The 19,177-nt window shown below is 35.9% G+C and overlaps 1 protein-coding gene across 3 annotated transcripts in view; it reads left to right on the top strand.

The window, feature by feature from the left end:
- Positions 1–19,177, top strand: part of atp11b (ATPase phospholipid transporting 11B (putative)) — a 208,324-nt gene that overhangs the window by 132,732 nt on the left and 56,415 nt on the right. For all 3 annotated transcript variants that reach the window (XM_051923917.1, XM_028794610.2, XM_051923918.1), the window contains exons 20-24: positions 6,775–6,928; positions 9,411–9,513; positions 13,311–13,456; positions 13,848–13,907; positions 15,964–16,091. In XM_051923917.1, coding sequence (XP_051779877.1) covers positions 6,775–6,928; positions 9,411–9,513; positions 13,311–13,456; positions 13,848–13,907; positions 15,964–16,091 — 591 coding nt within the window. The remainder of the gene's footprint in view (positions 1–6,774; positions 6,929–9,410; positions 9,514–13,310; positions 13,457–13,847; positions 13,908–15,963; positions 16,092–19,177) is intronic.

Raw genomic sequence — 19,177 nt, 5'->3', positions numbered from 1 at the left:
GTTCAGGAATACACATTTAAAGGAATGCCTAATGATTTTAAACTGCTTCCAAATTAAAATAGAAGGAAAAAAAAGTGACGCTGCCTTTCCCTCCCTAGTAGTATACATGCATGTACAGTATACAAGCATATGACAGAAAATGTTTTTTGGTCACATGTGTCCTTCCCTCCTATGGCTGAGATCAGACTTAAGCCTGTATAAGGTAAAAAATTAACCAAGTCGATTATGTAGCAAACTCATTTCATTCAATTAGGCAAACATTTACTGAAATACTGGCTGTCTGAATGAGTGTTATTTTAAAAGTTTGTTGTAATTTTTACTTTATATTCGGATTAGATTAAAAAAAATCTGGTGCATCCTCCACTCAATTTTTCTGTTGATAATACTCAAAGATTTTATCAAAAGGATACAAGAGTTTTTATGAAATAACAGGTTAGTTAACAGTTAAAATGATTAGATTAATTTATTTCATCAATTGTGTTCAAATTAAGGCTAAAAAATTCAGATTTTGTTAAAATCAGATTTTTGTTTTGTATTCAGCTTTATAAAGAATATTTAATGTTTCAGTCACACACTGTAATTTTTATCCTTAATCTTATTAAGAAAATACATTTTTTGAACGTAAATTTTTCGATATCTTTAAAGACCTGAATTTTTTTTAAACCAATATGCAATTTGTTATTAAATATACGATTAATAAAAAGAACCCAGCTATGGAAGTGATAGGAAGAAAACTAGCACAGAAAAAAAAAAAAATCACAGTTTCATATTACCACATTTCTTTGCATGCACTTAATACTCTTCCTTCTTCTGAAGTTTTTTAAATGATTTTTGAGCACCAGAATGTCTAATATAAAGCGGTATCATGGTTTTCATGATCATCTCTTAAGTAAACTCATTGATTAGAAATTGTCAATTCAATTAAGTTTGATTAAATACCCTTTAGCAATCTGTAAGCAGTAAATGTAATCCTGTATTTTTTACTTTATCAAAGGTACAAATAAACAGATTTCTTTGGCTGCTAACCTTTGAACAGGAGTCATATAGTTGGCTGTGAGAAAAGCAGTTTGTCTAGGGATGTATACCTGCTCTTTGCAGGTTGTGACCCTGCATCTTATTTATTGTCAAGGCAAACCACGGAATCACAAGAAATTTCAGTTGTTTGAAATCAAAGGAATATTTTTTTGGGTTGAGAGAAACATGAGGTATAAATACAGGTTTTTCTTTATCACATGCCTTTAAGGTTGTGGCCTTCATTTTCCAATGCAGTTCTTTCATTGCCAGTTGTATCCAATTACACAATTTTGGGGGTCTTACATTCTGTAAAATGATTATCAAACTTAATATATAATTATATGCACAGGTATTTAGGGAGTGGTGGTTTGTTACGAAATTTGATTTGGCTGTGGGGTTATAACGTCTTGAAGTGGTTAGCAGAGTATGGCCTCAAGTATGACAGAGAAACTATGCCAGACAGGTTGAGATGATGATGATGTAATGCTGCAAATACTTGCCTATGAAGTTGATCAGTAGTTCAGTAGTTCCCAGCCGTCACACTTCTTCTTTAATAAGAAATTTCCCCTACTATTTTTATTTTGATTCCACTCAATCCCAGGCAGGGCTATATTGTGTCTTGGTTATATTTAGTACAATTTGGCATCACAAAAAAACGATAGATCACAGTGCAGCATGATGACTGTTCCTCCCTGCCCGTCATTCCAACCAGAGAGTGGGAATTAAGACATCTTATAACCAGTATTTAAAAATAAGCTGTCCTTTAGGTATTATCCTGCTTTAATGAAAACCCGTGTAGCCATTTTTCCATGATGCCAAAACTAACATGCATACAGACACCGACTCAGCTTTATTTATATAGTTACACTAAAACCATTCAATTCATATGTTGTACTGCTCAGACAGATGAAATTAAAGTTAACTTCAGTTTATTTAATGGAAGCATAAAATATTAATGTAACAAAACATATGTCCAGTTGGCAAAAGAAGAGCTAACATTCTTGGAAAAAATAAACCTCTGGAAGAAAATCTGGCTGACCCAAGTCATTTGGCAGCTCATCACTTCTTGGACAAATTAGAGTTTCACACCTGATATTCCAGTGTTTTTAACTGTGACATAATACTACAGTGATCCGATGTGGTTCCTGTCACCACTGATGTGAAAACTTCTCTGTAAAGTTTCATTTCATTCCATGGTGAGAAGGAGTACTCAAGGTATCAGTGGAAACAACACCTAGATGCCAAAGACACATAGGCAATAGAAAGTAATCAATAATGGCTGGTCCTGAAGATTGTGACAGTTTTGGTACCATCGGCTAAATGATGGTTTTTAAAAGTTAAACCGCTTTACAAAATAGTCTGAATAAATGCCTTCATCTTGAATTTGCAGTAAATGCTGAAATTGAAGGGGCAGTCCATACACTAGTAAGTAGATCACTGCAAGGTTTAGGAGTCATTTAACTAAACATCACACCACCCTTTTAATAGTCTTTGAAACTGTAAGCAGGCCCACAATATGCCATCATAATGTATACTGCATCTCCACCCTCCTAACTTCTACCCCAGAAAGTTTAGTGAAAGCCAGAAGAGAAACACTTAACACTATTTGGAATTTGGTGAAGTTGAGCAATAGCCAAAGATGTCTGCAGTTTAAAAAAATACCTGGATTAATCATTTTTGATTAAATTTTACCATTTCTAAATTAAGATAATATTTAAAACTACTACAACGTATGACTAGAGGTGACAATTCCACATGTGCAGGCTCATCCAGTACTAGCCAGAGTGCACCACCATGAAAAACTTTCAGTATAACCAACACCAAATGCTTGGTAGTCCCAATACATTTTCACTCAAAACTGTCATCACATGAAGTATATGCTTAGATACTGTGTGTTTGATTGACTTGCACATATTCTTTTAATATAATTAGAGTACTTAACTTATAAATTCATATTAATACACTAAAACAACAACTATACATACAGAAAGAAATTGGTCTTACTATATACAGTATATAGCAATGAAAGCATCCTATACAGTATGTTGTGTTTGAATCTCAGATAGCACTAACTAAATTTACAAAATCATACCTGATTTCTGTTTGTACACTAAGTTGGTGTATATTTTGATAGATTCTATTGAATAGCACAGTTAGTTTAAGATAAATCTCTGGCTTGTGCCCCAGCAGCAATAACCCACGTTTCATACCTCCTGATCCGAAGCCACCTAGATGCCCACTCTGCAGCCTCTGGACTAGACATAATGGCAATCCTTTTCATAGCTCCTGTAATGCCAAGCGGGGTGTAGACCTTACTTAATGAGTAGCCAGTAAAGCCTGTACACCCCCCCACCTCAGTTTGCTCACAATAAGCATTCCATCACTCTTCTGACGCTGCTCCACCTGCTCATGGCACTTGGACCACTTTTGTTCATTAGCTTCTTTAATGAGGTCCTCCCAACAAGCTGTAAAGCTCCTAAATGAGCTCCCACTTTGAAGAGGCAGATGTTAACACCATGTCTGGCCTCAAAGAAGTCGATGTAAAATGGTCCGGGATCTTGAGCTGCCTGCCCAAGTTTACTGGCAGCTTCCAGTCCAATGCTGAGGTGAGCAGGCTGTCTGCTGCTGTGACTGTGGCTGCTCTCCTGCCCTCACAAAGGTAATGCATCTCTGGCTATGAATGACTCTGTTGTTAGCCATGGCTTTAGAGATGATCTACGCTACTGACTTGTGCCAGCGGTAACGGCCTTCACTGAAGGCTGTTGTGCAGCTACTGAGGATGTGCTCCAGTGATCCCTTTCCGTTGCAGAGAGGACATACTGGAGGCTCACACTTGCCTCAGGTTTATAGATTCACTGGATTAGGTAGGACGTCATACATGGCTTGAACCATAAACTTAATGCACTGTGGTCCAGCCTGCCAGATGTCACCCAAAGATAATTTCCTCTCTGGAACTCCCTCCCACCTTGTCCATGCTCCCTGCTGCTGCATGCCCACCATCATGCTGATTTGCCCCTTCTCCACACCTGCCCACACCTCCTCCAGGATTAGACGGCATCTGTTCTTCCTCTCCAAGGTCTCCACAGTTGACATTGTCATCTTGTACACCAGCAGAGGCAAGAGGACACGGCCAAGATGCCATATTGGTATAACCAAGCCTTGAACCTGCCAGGTATCCCTAATGCTACAGTCGAAGACCTTACCAAGCCTTTTGACTGGTTTCTTTGTGATGGATGGTATTGCAATTCCATCCACAAAAAAACTGAAACTTGTCCATCACCTTTACTCTCTTCATTACCATGGCCCTGGATTTTTCAGCTTTGAAGCTCATTCTTGTCCAGGAGATGAGCTTCTCCAGGCCCTGAAGGATCTACCTACCACCAAGCACTAATGTAGTGGTGGCAGTCAGGTCATCCATGGGGGCTGATTGAGACTGCCAAGTGGTGCCAGACTTGGACAGTGGGCATCTGCAATCAGCCTCAGCTGCCTTGACCACCGCAATGAAAAGAAAAAAATGTTCACAAGTGAATGTTTTATTTTTTTTTTGTTTTGTTTACTTTTTAAATTTCATTTGTATGTTATGCATGATGTGCTATTATTAACATACTTGAGCATGGGAAAGGTGCTATACAGTATAAATAAAATTTATTATTATACTGAATGGTGCATTGGTAATACCTGTAGTGTAATGTTCAAATATGCTAAGTATATGGTGTTTCCATTATTGCACACTTGTTTCAGTAATATACAGTTTACTTTTCATTTACTGAGGATGCTTCGTTTTGTTTAAGATAACACATGGTCGAAAGCAGATTTTATGGAGATGAGAAAACATCTTGAAAGCAAAAAAAAAAAAAATAGAACTGTAATGGTTTCAGACCCAAAATCAATACGTTACAAAGACAAAATTAACAGACTTAAAATAGCTTAAACGGATGAATAAAAATGTTACTTATTCACTTTTAATCTGTAAGAAAATGTAGGACATAGTTTTAAAAAAAGACCTAGAGGAATAGGGACAACTATAACAAGGAATGAAAAAAATTGTTCAAAATGTTAAAAGAGAAACATTAAAGAATTTTTTTTAAGGCTAGAAGAAAAGCACACACTTTTTCAGTGTCACTCCTGCTTAAAACAATGTGTTTAAGAAGACACAGAGATTCAATGGGACAAATCTTTGAAATTGATCAGTACATACAGTAATGAAAATTTTTAGCTATGTTTTTATAAAAGAGAAAAATGAAATGAATGACTCAGACAGAGGTAAAAACAAATTTAAAAATTACATTTCAAAATAAAATGTCAGAAATGTTTTAGGCCCTTAATGTGTTGAACACTACTAAAATCCCCAGGTCTGAGAAAATTTAACAGGTAATCTTTATTTAAACCTGAAACAAATATATCCGTGTACTCACTTATAATTTGAAAGGTACCTAAGTAGAAAGTAGCTAATTTGACTTCACAAGAAGGGAGACAAAATAAGCCTTCTGCCTCGTGAAAAGTTATAGAAAATGCAATCGGAACAAAATTATACTACTTATATGAATATAAACCCGTAGTATTGTGTTATCATTTAATAAAAGTAAGATCCTTCCAAACCAATCAAACATTTGTGAGCAGGCAGCTAGGGTAGTTGATGAGCAAAGAATGCAACGTAGTTTGCACAGACTCATAAAAAGCCTTTAATATAGTACCACACTAATGGTTAATTTTGAACCTAGGTCTTTTTTGCTGCCTCAGCGGAAGCAAACTCTCAAAAGGATTAAGGGATTTTCATTTATTCAATTTTCCCATTGTCTAGGGAGAGTGCAGAAGCAAATAAAAAGTCAATGAAATGTTAACCATATTGTAAATCAAACATATTATGCTTAGGCTATACACTGTACAATGCACCATCAGACTACATAAAAAACAGATCTCTAAAGCTGTGAAGAAAACAGCAATCAGGCAATAGCAATCCCTAGATAGAAGAGCATGTTTTATTTTGACAAGCTAAGAAAATGTAAGCTTTTTAGTAGGAAAGACTGTGTGGATGTCTAATTCAGGTCTTCAGCATTCTAAAAAGGTATTATTGAAATTGATTTTTAAAAAGTTAAAATACTGAATCATTCTAACACCAACAACCTTGGTGAAATTTTGGGACACTTAAATTTAAGTTAAGGTCTATCTGTCCACAGATAGCGAATGTGGTTATACTTTCTCAGAAATCCTTTAGTGGTCATTAATTAGAAAGCATTTAACAATTCTGTGACTCCATAGTGAATATTCCTTTATGGACTTTTTTTGTACGTCTTGTGTAGTATGGGATCCCGAGCTGTTTCGACGTGTAGTGGGTGTGGCAATGCACTGTACCAGTGCATGCTCCCCAACTTGACTTGACTTGTCTTGTGTAGTATTATCATATGACCCATCATATGACGTGGGTCTGTCATTGCAGTACTTTTCATTTTGAACTGTACACTTTATACTGCAGTTTTGTGATTTTTGCTTTCTGTAATAGAAGGATATGGGGATTAAAGAGTATCGAAGCTTTTATTATATAAATATATATATATATACACACACACACACACGTATATATATGTAAGTACTGTATATTCTTTTGTATGACTGTGACTTATCCATGAATACTGTATATATGGTTTATATTTAATTATATCAGTCCAAGTGTAATGCAAAATTGCTTATACAAATGGCAGTTTAGAATGTTGAAAATTTTTTATTTTGTCTTTAAAAATTGCCAAATGTATTTTAATGCAGAATTAAAGAAGACCATGTAATCCAGCACGGCCTAGTTGTTGATGGAGCTAGCCTTTCTCTAGCATTGAGACAACATGAAAAGCTCTTCATGGACGTCTGCAGAAACTGTTCAGCTGTACTATGTTGTCGAATGGCACCACTCCAAAAAGCAAAAGTAAGAATATTGAATCTTTATGATATGTATCATTGTTTATGATTAGCTGTGTTTGTCAATATGTTTTAAGAACACGATAGGTCAATTGCATTGAATTTTTATGCGTTAGTCCACAGTTTTGTGGACTAATTAGTATGGTACTTTCTAGAGATCTGTATTGAAAAAAACATGTGGAATGAAGGTGGAGTTCATTAATATTTGTGCCTAGTGCTGTTCTAAGGGCCCAGCAGTTTTATTGTACAAACTAGCCTGAGCTGCAGAAGATTGTCCACTTAATTTTTCAGCTAATTTCAATAGTAAGCAATAAAGGAGGCCATGATAATACAGGCCAAATTCTGTTAGAACGAAGTGCTTGGGACCAAAAAACAATTCGTTATTACAGTAATTTCATAATAATGGAATTTGCACATAGTTCAGTCTTTCAGCACATGCAGTTGACAGAGCTGACTGTGGAATCCGAAACTCGATGGCAATGCCTTTTCTTCTTTTTTACCAGCATCAGTGGCAGCAAGAAGTTCCAACTCATTCTGCAAAGTAAATTGTTGCTGTTAGTGCTGGTCGAAACCTCCCATGTAAGGCTTGTTCCCCTTATTGTCTGTAGTAAGCAGCAGTCAGTATTAGTAGACTTTGGGGGAAATAGGGTTGGTGAGTCGCAGGTCTACCGATTGAAAGTTGACTGTAGAATATTCTGGACAACCTTCTCCAATCGCTCCTGCGATGATCATGCTTGATTTACTGATTTAATCTAGCCATGGACCACCAGAACAGGGTTGCCAGGTCTGTAAAATAGCTGTAGCCTAAGAACAACTTAAAAACAGTGAATTTCCCCCACCCACAAAAGGCCAATACCTGACAGACAAAATGATATACTGGAAAAGCGAGGGACGGCATTGATAGCGAGAGGAAAGAGGATTTGGTGCATACCTTCAGAGAGATATTTGAGATTGACAGAATGAGTAAATTGTATCCTAGGGTGGATGTGTGTCCCTTGGAGATTTAACAGCAATAAAATGTATATACTGTACTGTACAAGTGCGAAAACCAGAAAAATTGGTGACAGATGGATTAAAAACATGGTAATAATGCAAAGGACGGGGTTGAAAAATAACAATAAATACTGCATTCTCTTTATATAAGTAGCCCAAAAAAACACACAACATACAAAAGCGAATTTTTTCCCCACAGGCTATAAGATCAGAAACAACCCAATTGGGCAGGAAAATTGCTAATGTGGTGACAGTCCTCAAGATCTCTGCAAGTAGAGCTGAAGTTGAATTTGATTGACAGTTATCGCACCCCTATATCTATCCACTATGACTCTTGTTTGCTGTAATACCCTTCTTGAGCTCCACTCTGTTGCAATAACGAGACAAATATCAAGTAAACTTAGTGACATAAACATGCAATCCAATTGGCTGTTCAGAGGAACTCCTGAAATGTGATTTTTGGGCCAAGGCCAGAATAAAGCTGCGTGTTTTGCTGCTCTTTTTCATGGAAAATTACTTTTTGTAATCAATTTTGCAGGTAAAACGCTTTTTAAACATTAGTTCTATGGGGAATTGGTCAGGGACAAAAAAAAAATTGTTAAAATGGGGTTTGAAGAGAGAGTAGAAGAGTTTAATACACAAGCTTGTGAGCACTTGCACGGACTCCCCCATTTGACTGTGCCCTGTGTTTCAGCACCATTATTATTGGACCACAGCCATAGGACAGAGAAGGGTCCATATTCAGAAGAACTATCTTAACTAATCACTTTTAAAGTGGCAAGTGGCTTGCCTTTGCCTGTATATATTACTCTTTGAAACTCAGTTCTCTTATTGTTCCTCCTTATTATTGTTAAATGTACAGCTACTAATAAAGATTAGTGTTAAACTTAATTATTAGTTCTGGTATGACTTTAAGGCATTTTTTCTTAACTATCAATTTCATTTTACAAATGATGAATGCCTACATTAATTATGTCGTGCTGCTAATTCCACTATCTTCATAGTGCTATTCTGAATTTCTCCAAGTACAGTAGTTAGTTGCTTAAATCCAAGGAAGGAAAATTTAAGGTAGTTGATTAATTTTGTCATCTCTAGAAGGCAGCAGCTTTTGCCGTGGGTTTGTTAAAACTGAGCACAATGCCGCAGATCTTGCTTTTCTGCAAAGTTTGCTGCAGTTGGGCATAAGGTTAACAAATTTAGTAAGTTAACTATGAGCTGACCTCGCACTAGTATGCTATTTTCAATTTCTTTCAATATACCCAACATGAATGCTTTACTTGGGCTTGCAGTTTGTATTTTAATGAACACATTGTGTATAAATACCTGGGAGGTTCTATGGACTTTCCAAATCATTCATTTTGAAAAATAAACTCTGTTCAAAAATTCAGTAGTTTTTAATGTACATAATTTGTTAAAAACTGTATTATAAAGAATATAATAAAAAAAAGTTTGATTATCATTAAGAAAGTGCATTAATATGTTCCCTTTCTCTTTAGGTTGTAAGACTGTTAAAGACTTCCCCAGAGAAGCCCATTACATTAGCTATTGGCGATGGAGCAAATGATGTTAGTATGATACAGGAAGCCCATGTGGGTATAGGTAAATAGTAGCATTTTACATATTAATCAGAACTTAAATGATGGACAAAACCTGGTTATTTCTGCATAAAGCAAATTCTGTTTTTCTATTTATACTTACTGTATTTCAGATCTTTGGGTTTTACATATAAGGCTATTTAATTGTGACATTATATTCATGAAAGTATTTTAAAGGATGTACAGTATCTACATTTTTTTATACATTTACTGCTACTTAAGTTCATAGTATTAAAATGCATGTCTGCCTTTGTAGTGATCTAGAACCTGTGTTTTCAACTGGGTTTACATTAGTCAGTGTTGACTTCACTTCAGATAAGCTCCTTGTCAGGTGATGAAATAACACTTCAAAAAATGCAAAAAAAAAATGGAACAACCCAAATGGCAAATGACACAAAGTCTCTGTGCTTTCCAAATGATAGAAAGTCTGTCTTTATGATATGTTAGGCTATAGAAGAAACATATCCAGTGAAAACAGTCATAGAAAGAATAATATTCATGTAATTTATGGATTGTCAGACTGTTGAGTGCTAAATAAAATCACTTTCATGATAATACACTTGGGTTCATATGTTTTTGGACATTAGTACAATTTTCATAATTTTGTGCGCCACCACAATGGATTTGAAATTAAGCAATTAAGATGAGATTGAAGTAGATTAGCAGTTTTAATATAAGTCGATAACAAAATTGTTAAATGAGACAAATAGAAAAGATAGCCATTTTTAGCCATTGTTCAGGGGCTCAAAAGTATTTGGACAAACTAACATAATCATGAATACAACAATCATAGTAGCATATTTTCAATGAAAATCCTTTGCATTAAATTACTGCCTGAAGTTTGGATCCCATGGCCCTTCTCCAAGTGCTGAGTTTCCACCCTACTGTTGCTTTGGCAAGCCTTTACTGCAGCTGTCTTCAGGAGCTGCTTGTTCGTTGGGCTTTCTGCTTTCAGTTTCGTCTTAAATACATCTCCGATTTGGTTGAGGTCAGTTGATTGACTTGGTCATTGAAGAATATTTCACTTCTTTGTCTTGAAAAGCATTTGGTTTGCTGTCTATTATGTTTTGGTTCATTGTCCATCTGTACTGTGAAGCATCATCCTGTCAGTTTTGCAGGATTTGCCTGAATCTGAGCAGATAGTATAGCCCAGTACAATTAAGAAATCATCCTGCAACTTTTGTTAGTAGTCATATCATCAATAAACACCAGTGACCCACTTCCTCTGGCAGTCACGCATGCCCATGCCAGAACACTGCCTCCACCATGTTTCACAAATTATGTGGTATGCTACAGATCATGAGCCATTCCTTCTCTTCTCCATATACTTCTCTGTACATCATTCTGGTATATATTGATCTGTCCTTCCTTTGCTTGAGGATTACAAATGGTTTGCACCTTGTGGTAAACCCTCTGTATTCATTTTCGTATCTTCTCTTGATTGTAGACTTTGGCAATGATAGGCCTCCCTCCCAGAGAATGTTCTTGGTTTGGCTAAATGTCGTGAATTGGTTTTTCTTCACCAAGGAATGAATTCTTCAATCATATTGCGTGGTTGTCCAGGCCTTCTGGTGTTGCTGAACTCATCAGTGCGTTCCTTCTCTTTAAGAATGTACGAGATGGTTGATTCAACCACTCCTACTTTCTGCTATCCCTTGGATGGGTTTGTTTTCTTTTTTCTACCTAATGATGACTTCTTTTTATTTGCATGGGACCTCTCTTTGGCCCTCATATTGAGAGTTCACAGCGACAGCTTCCAAATGCAAATTACACACTTGGAATCAACTGCAGACCTTCTACCTGTTTAGTAGTTAATGAAATAATGAGGGACCTGCTCATGCCAGGCTATGGAACAGCTTATCAGTCAATTGTCCAAATACTTTTGAGTCCCTGAAAATGAAGAGACCATGTATTAAAATGGCTGTCATTCTTAAACGGTTTATACTGTATTTCTTTGTATTAATACTGAAAGCCCTATACTGGGTGGTCCAGATCTAATTATGCAATTATTGCATTGCATTTAAAGTTGCATAGTTAGATCTGGACCACCCTGTACTTCATTTGAAATACATTGTTGTAGGGTATAGAGCCAGAATTATGAGATTTATGCCACTGTCCAAATGCTTATGACATCAACCAAAGTTGATGTCATAAGTATAGGGTGGAGTGGTGGCTCTGAGGCTAAGGATCTGCGCTGGTATCCCGAAGGTTGCCGGTTCGAATCCCCGTCACTGCCAAAAAAGGCCACTGCTCTGCTGGGCCCTTGAGCAAGGCCCTTAACCTGTAATTGCTCCAGGGGCGCTGTACAATGGCTGACCCTGCGCTCTGACCCCAAGGGGTATGCGAAAACTACCAAATTCCTAATACAAGAAATTGTATAAGGCGAAATAAAGAAAAGAAAAAAAAAGTCCACATTATATATTTTTACTTTCTGTGAAATACAACCAGACACTCATAGTTTATAAAATAAACTGTACAAAGTAAAAAATTATACAAATAATGTCCATTCTCTAACTGGATAAGACGTAGCACTCCACACAATGCTGCATTATAATAATGTATTTTTAAACTTGATGAATGAGTTTACAGTATAATTTATTTTGGCAATCAATTTTTTATCGATGTCACAAACAAATTAGGCAACAAAAAAGGGGAAAGATATTTACATATTTGGATTTTGAAGAAACCCCCCACCCATATTGGAATCTGAAATGAAGTACAGTAATCCCTCTTCCATCGCGGGGGTTGCGTTCCAGAGCCACCCGCGAAGTAGAAACCATATGTTTATATGGTTATTTTTATATTGTCATGCTTGGGTCACAGATTTGCGCAGAAACACAGGAGGTTGTAGAGAGACAGGAACGTTATTCAAACACTGCAAACAAACATTTGTCTCTTTTTGAAAAGTTTAAACTGTGCTCCATGACAAGACAGAGATCACAGTTCCGTCTCACAATTAAAAGAATGCAAACATATCTTCCTCTTCAAAGGAGTGCGCGTCAGGAGCAGAGACTGTCAGAAAGAGAGAGGAAAGCAAACAAATCAATAGGGCTGTTTGGCTTTTAAGTATGCGAAGCACCGCGGCACAAAGCTGTTGAAGGCGGCAGCTCACACCCCCTCCGTCAGGAGCAGAGAAAGAGAGAGAGAGAGAGACAGGGAGAAACAAACAATCAAAAATCAATACGTGCCCTTCGAGCTTTTAAGTATGCGAAGCACCGTGCAGCATGTCGCTTCATGAAGCAGCTGCACAGAAGGTAGCAATGTGAAGATAATCTTTCAGCATTTTTAGACTAGCGTCCGTATCGTCTAGGTGTGCGAACAGCCCCCCTGCTCAATCCCCCTACGTCAGGATCAGAGAAAGTCAGCGCAAGAGAGAGAGAGAAAAGTAAGTTGGGTAGCTTCTCAGCCATCTGCCAATAGCGTCCCTTGCGAACCAGCAAAAAATCTGCGATATATATTTAAATATGCTTACATATAAAATCCGCGATAGAGTGAAGCCGCGAAAGGCGAAGCGCGATATAGCGAGGGATTACTGTACTGAATTATTTAGTTGAACTAGAAACTTTGATAACATTTAAGTATTTGGATGAGACAGTGGGACAGTTTAGCTAATCAACATTCTTTGGATAGTCGATAGCTGGTGTTTGCTTTTTCATCTTTCTTTTATTCTGTGTTTTTACTCATGACATGACTGATGTATCATGCATCTCAAATCTGTTTTTATCAAAAGCAGTTTACATTTTTGTTTGTAGTTTTCATATATTGGTTAATGTAATTGGCTTTATTTTTCTTCCATTTTAGGAATAATGGGAAAAGAAGGACGGCAGGCAGTAAGAAATAGTGACTATGCAATTGCAAGGTTTAAATTTCTTTCCAAGTTGCTTTTGGTCCATGGACACTTCTATTACATTAGAATTGCAACTCTTGTACAATACTTCTTCTACAAGGCAAGTAGCATCAAGTCAATTGTCAAGCTAGCCTTGTTTTTTTTTATTTCAGTCCTAAATTATTGATAATTTTTCTGTTTTAGAAATAAACACTAGTGTGTATGTTGTATTATTATTTTTTTATCTATATGTAGTTGTTATGCTTTTTCCAGTAAGTTTTTAAATCAAATGGGCTTCTTAAAAACAAGGTTCAGTTTATGGCATTATATAAAGGGAAAATTTTTAGGTTATCAAAATTAAGTAAAGTCTTTTGTATGTTTTCTCAATAAATCATTAATTAGGCTAATTTAAAACAGTTTGTCTTCACATTATAGGATTTCTGTAATATGTTCTTTGCACACTAAAAATATGAAAAAGTCATTAGATTAATAATGTTCTATTTATCTTTCAGAATGTGTGTTTTATTACACCACAGTTTTTATACCAGTTTTTCTGTTTGTTTTCACAACAAGTAAGTACTTATTTCATTTTGGTTATTTTAGCACGTATGTTTGGCCGCGCAGTTTATTTCCTTTTGTTTCTCTTTGTCTTTTGCTTAGATAACCTAAATTGCTTTTCATTCTGATTGTACTAATTGGTTACATTTAAATTAGTTATTTTCAATTTATTCATTAACTGTAAATAATTTTAAATTGGTTAGACAATGTATATTTCATGTTTACATTTATACATGTGTAGCAAGTTAGGTGGCATAGTGGTAGATTTGCATGTTTTTTTCTTTGTTCATCTGTGTTCTTATAGGATTTCTCCCTGGGATTTCAGTTTACTGTTATAGTGTAAAGGTGTAAACCTATTATGACTGGCAACTGCAAATTATCCAGTTGTGATTGTGCTTGGTTCTGTGTATAAATGTCTTCCTTACATAGGTTTATACTTTATATTCAGTTCTGCCTGGTTAGAATAAGCTGCATTCAACTCTGAGTAGTTAATAATAGGTTTTTAAAATTGATGAATGTTCTTATAGAACATCTAAGAGTCAGGTCTTCATATATGTTCTTTGTATTTATTTGTTTGTATGCAGAACATATCTTCAGAGTTTGTATACTTTTCCTTTTTTCTATTGTATAGTTATTATGAAAACAGTTTAATTCTCTTGGCTGTGTTTGATAAAGATATGGAGTATACAAAACATTCATATGCTAAAATTTGTATTCACTCATCAAATTCATATACTAGAAATACATGTACTGTATTTACAAAAACAAAAACCATTCCATGTTATCTTCCTGAATTGAACCCTAGTTTTTATTAGATATCGACTGAGCTGTAACTGCCTATGATGCTTAAACTGTCCATACAGTCTAATGTTTTGGCTAAAGCAAGATGCATTAAAATAAATTATTACATAGATGCTTGTCATGTCAGTCTTATCAAGTTAATCACCTCTTTGGTATTCACAAATACTACACCTGCACTCACAAATAATTTGATTTCAATAGCATGTTGTAGCTGGGTTGGTTCCTTCATTTTACTGAAGTGATTTTGTCACATTAGCTTATGTGATTTCAGGTGTCACAATACTGCATTTAAATGAAGATTTATTTGGAGCAAAATAATCTGTAAATAATGCCGAGCAGCAGCTGGCATTGTGGAGTCACAGATCCAGCAGACAGGGATGCAATGTGGCATTCACCTGTTCTCTTATGCCCAAATGGCATTTTCACCAGTGCTTTTTTTTCCTCCTCACACATTAGAAAGACATTACAGAGTTATGTTAAGTTAATTGACAAGTTGATTAATTGATAAGTTGGAAATGTATAAGTATTGATGTGTACATAAGTGAGTAGTAGGATGGACTTGCACTGCTGCCAATTCCTGCCCTATGCCCAGTGCTGCCAGAATAGGCTGTGTGCTCAGTGCATCTCTAAGTTGAATTAAACACATTTGATAGTGCTATATTGAAAATACAATACATTTTTCAAGAAAATAAAACATAAAAGTAGTTGTCCTTGGCTTGAGTAGCTGAAGCCTGCTAAGAAATGATGTGTTTCAATTTTCAATATTCATTTGTACATTTTTTTATGTTATTTAATCCAAATAAATGATATAAATAGTAACTTTAAATTATTAAAGTATTTGAAAAAGTGAAAATTTAAAGTAATTATAAAACAGAATGGCACTATTATGTAGTGGTGATCACTGCTACCTCATAGCTCCAGTGAACTTGGTCTGATTTTTGGCCTGGTTACAGTCTTGGTGGAGCTGGCACATGTTACTTGCTTGCTTAAATATCCCTTAGGCAAGTATGTTAGTTTAACTAATAACTGTAAATTGTTCAGGTACGAGAATTTAATGAACCCTACGATGGAGTATCCACCCATTTAGGGCTTTTTTTTTTTTTTTTTTTTTTGGGTGCTCTTTATGCACTGATTTTCATGATCCTGGAAAGGAAAAAAAGGGTTCACAAAACTGAATAGTATTTTCCTCTAATGTGGTAGTAGTGACTATATACTAAGCATACTAGAACAAAATTATTACAAAAACTTTTTCTGGGAATCTTTTTCTAGACCCTGTATGACAGCGTATATTTGACGTTGTACAACATTTGTTTCACCTCCTTACCCATTTTGGTGTACAGTCTTTTTGAACAACTGGTGCATCCACATGTCCTGCAGAACAAGCCAGCATTGTACAGGTATTTTATTTTCATTTTACTTTCTTGTTGATAACAGTTTGATGTCTTTTTTGATCCATTAATCAACAATCATTATATTTACTATAGGTAGAATAAGCACTGAGGGGAGAGTAAAATAAGCAAAATTGTTAATAATTCTTCAGTGTATCACACAGTTAAAACAATGTAGATGATAGAGGGTGAAGCTTTAGCACAGTGAAAGGCAACCTTTTTCGAGTTGCGGCGCACCTGAGGGACTGCCCATAAATAAAGTCGTGATGACACAATCAATTGACAATCGCTAATAAAAACATTTAACTTTACGAGTTTGAAAGACATTTTATTAATAAAGGAATCAAAGGATAAATCTTAAACTTAATTAATGTGAACGTTGAGATTGTTTTTCAGCACATATGAGATTGATGTGAGGATCAATTTTCAAAAGACAGACGCGCATTTCCTTGTCGATCATTTGAAGTCTCTCGCGTTTCTTAGACTTCATTTCCGTATCCGTACAGTGAGCGAGATCTTCTAACAACGAGACTTTTTAAGTCTCACGAGATGTGTTTTTGACACCGCTGGTGTTGATCTATAATAATAAAAGGCAAAGTCCTCACTGACTGACTCACTCACTCACTCACTGACTGACTCATCACTAATTCTCCAACTTCCCGTGTAGGTGGAAGGCTGAAATTTGGCAGGCTCATTCCTTACAGCTTACTTACAAAAGTTAGGCAGGTTTCATTTCGAAATTCAAAGCGTAATGGTCATAACTGGAACATATTTTTTGTCCATACACTGTAATGGAGGAGGCGGAGTCACGTATCGCGTCATCACGCCTCCTACGTAATCACGTGAACTAAAAACAAGGAAGACATTTACAGCACGAGTCACACGCGGGAACGAAGGTAAATTACGTTAATTTTTGACTGTCTTTTAATACTGTGTGAGCATACATATTAACACATGTGCAATTAAACGTGTGCATTTACGGGGTGATTTCTCAGGCTTAAAAGCTCGCCTTTTACTAAAAAGGTAAATGCAAAACTATTTTCAATCAGTTTATTGAAACGCTCCCGTTAAGGATTGCAATAACATATTCGCGAGATAAAAGAACGAAGTAGGGGGAAATGGAGGAACAGCCGCAAACAGCGAAGAGCAAAAAATTAATTAAACAATTGAGAACGGAGCGAGTTAAGCATACAAGCATGTTCATAAGGGAAACAAAGCACGGTGTAAAACGTAAGTTTAAATTAAGTTAATAGAAACGCTCCCGCTGCGGATTGCAATAACATATTCGCGAGATAAAAGTTTAATGAGAAGACACGAGGTATAAACGAAGCACACGCCGTGGCGCAACGTTAGGGGCAACAGTTTCAACCATTCTATGATCTGCTTCTCGCAACTGAAAGACGGCACATGGCGGATGTTAGCCGACTTGCTGACCGCAACGTTAGGGGCTTCAACTATGGCGCTGACGCCATATCTCAGTGCCAACACTTTGCAGACTGTACTTAAAAGACACGCCCTCCTCACTGGACAGTTAAAAACACCAATCAAACTAACGATGACATCAAGTATTACCCAATCAAAAGTAGGAAAGGAGGCATCTTCATAAAATGCGTGTGGGATGATTTGCATGAGACGCTGCTTTAAAAAAAAAATGATAAAAAAAATACGGGATAAATCCCGTCCAGTATTGATTCAAAACGGGACGCGCAATTTCATTCTCAAACGCGGCACGATTCCGTATTTTAAAGGACGGGTGGCAACCCTACAGTGCCAGGTAACCACCCATACAATCAGATTGTGATTCAGACTAGGAATGCAATGAATGTAATTACCCCGATCTACATACAAGGCGAAAGTCTTGCAACATTCAAAGATGATGGTTTGGGATAATTAGTACTTATTAAGTACAACATTGAACATAAAAGAGCTTATGAAGCCTTGAACCGAAAAAAGCAAGATCTGAGAGATCGTAAAAAAAAAAAAAGGAGGTAATGTCGTTTTACTCGCTGTAGATTTTACTCAAACATTACCAGTTATTCCACGAGGGAGACCAGCAGATGAACTCAACACGTGTTTAAAATCCATGCTTCTCCCACGGTCGGTTATATGTCGCGTGTTCTCGGGTAGGTACACCAAAAAATGTATACATTTAAGCATGTAATGGGCAAAGAAAAAATGAGGTATACCCGAAGGCACTGCAGTAGTACTCAATGTAACTTTACTTCTTAAATGTTAATGTTTTACTGTTTAATAATTTATACGCTTCTTATATATTGTTCAAATTCTTTTATGAAAATACCAGTGACAGCGCAATGCACGATAACATGGAGTGAATACACCATACGCATCTGCCCACGGCCGCCCTGGTGTGCGCAGATAGGAGTTGATTCTAAAATAAAATAAACATAAAAAGAGTAATACATTCATCACCCATAAAGCAGATAGCAGACGTGACGTATTATATGTGTACCACATTTCAAGTCAATACGTGAAACGGTTTGCAAGCTACATGTGATTTAAAATCCTGGATAGACCAACGAAAAGCCACGGTAGCAAATTATTGAAGAAGATTTTACTGTTTAATAATTTATATTTATATGAAATGTGCTTCTTATATATTACTTCATATTCTCATATGATAATGATGTTAATGTTGTTTATATTGATTTCTATGTTATTGTAAGTGCATCTATGTGTGTATATGTATGTATGTATGTATGTGTATATATATATATATATATATATATATATATATATATATATATATATATATATATATATATATATATAAAATATATGTGTATATAAAATATATGTGTATATGTATATATAATATATCTGTATATGTGTGTGTATATGTATATATATATGACAGCAACACTCATAACAATGACAACACAATTACATTGACAATCATGTTACATTATTTTTAAAATGTTTCCTTTACTTTTTCATAACCTCTTTAACACACTACTTCTCCGCTGCGAAGCGCGGGTATTTTGCTAGTATTATAATGAATGGTGAACAGCGAAAATTTTAACTTGCATTCAAAATAAATACATTTATACGTTTATTCAACAATCTGATTAACCGTT

The sequence above is a fragment of the Erpetoichthys calabaricus genome, chromosome 2 (genome assembly GCF_900747795.2).
Source record: "Erpetoichthys calabaricus chromosome 2, fErpCal1.3, whole genome shotgun sequence".
Classification (NCBI taxonomy): Eukaryota; Metazoa; Chordata; class Cladistia; order Polypteriformes; family Polypteridae; genus Erpetoichthys; species Erpetoichthys calabaricus.
Note: the sequence above shows the minus strand (reverse complement) of the source record. Positions and strands in the feature narration are given on the sequence as shown.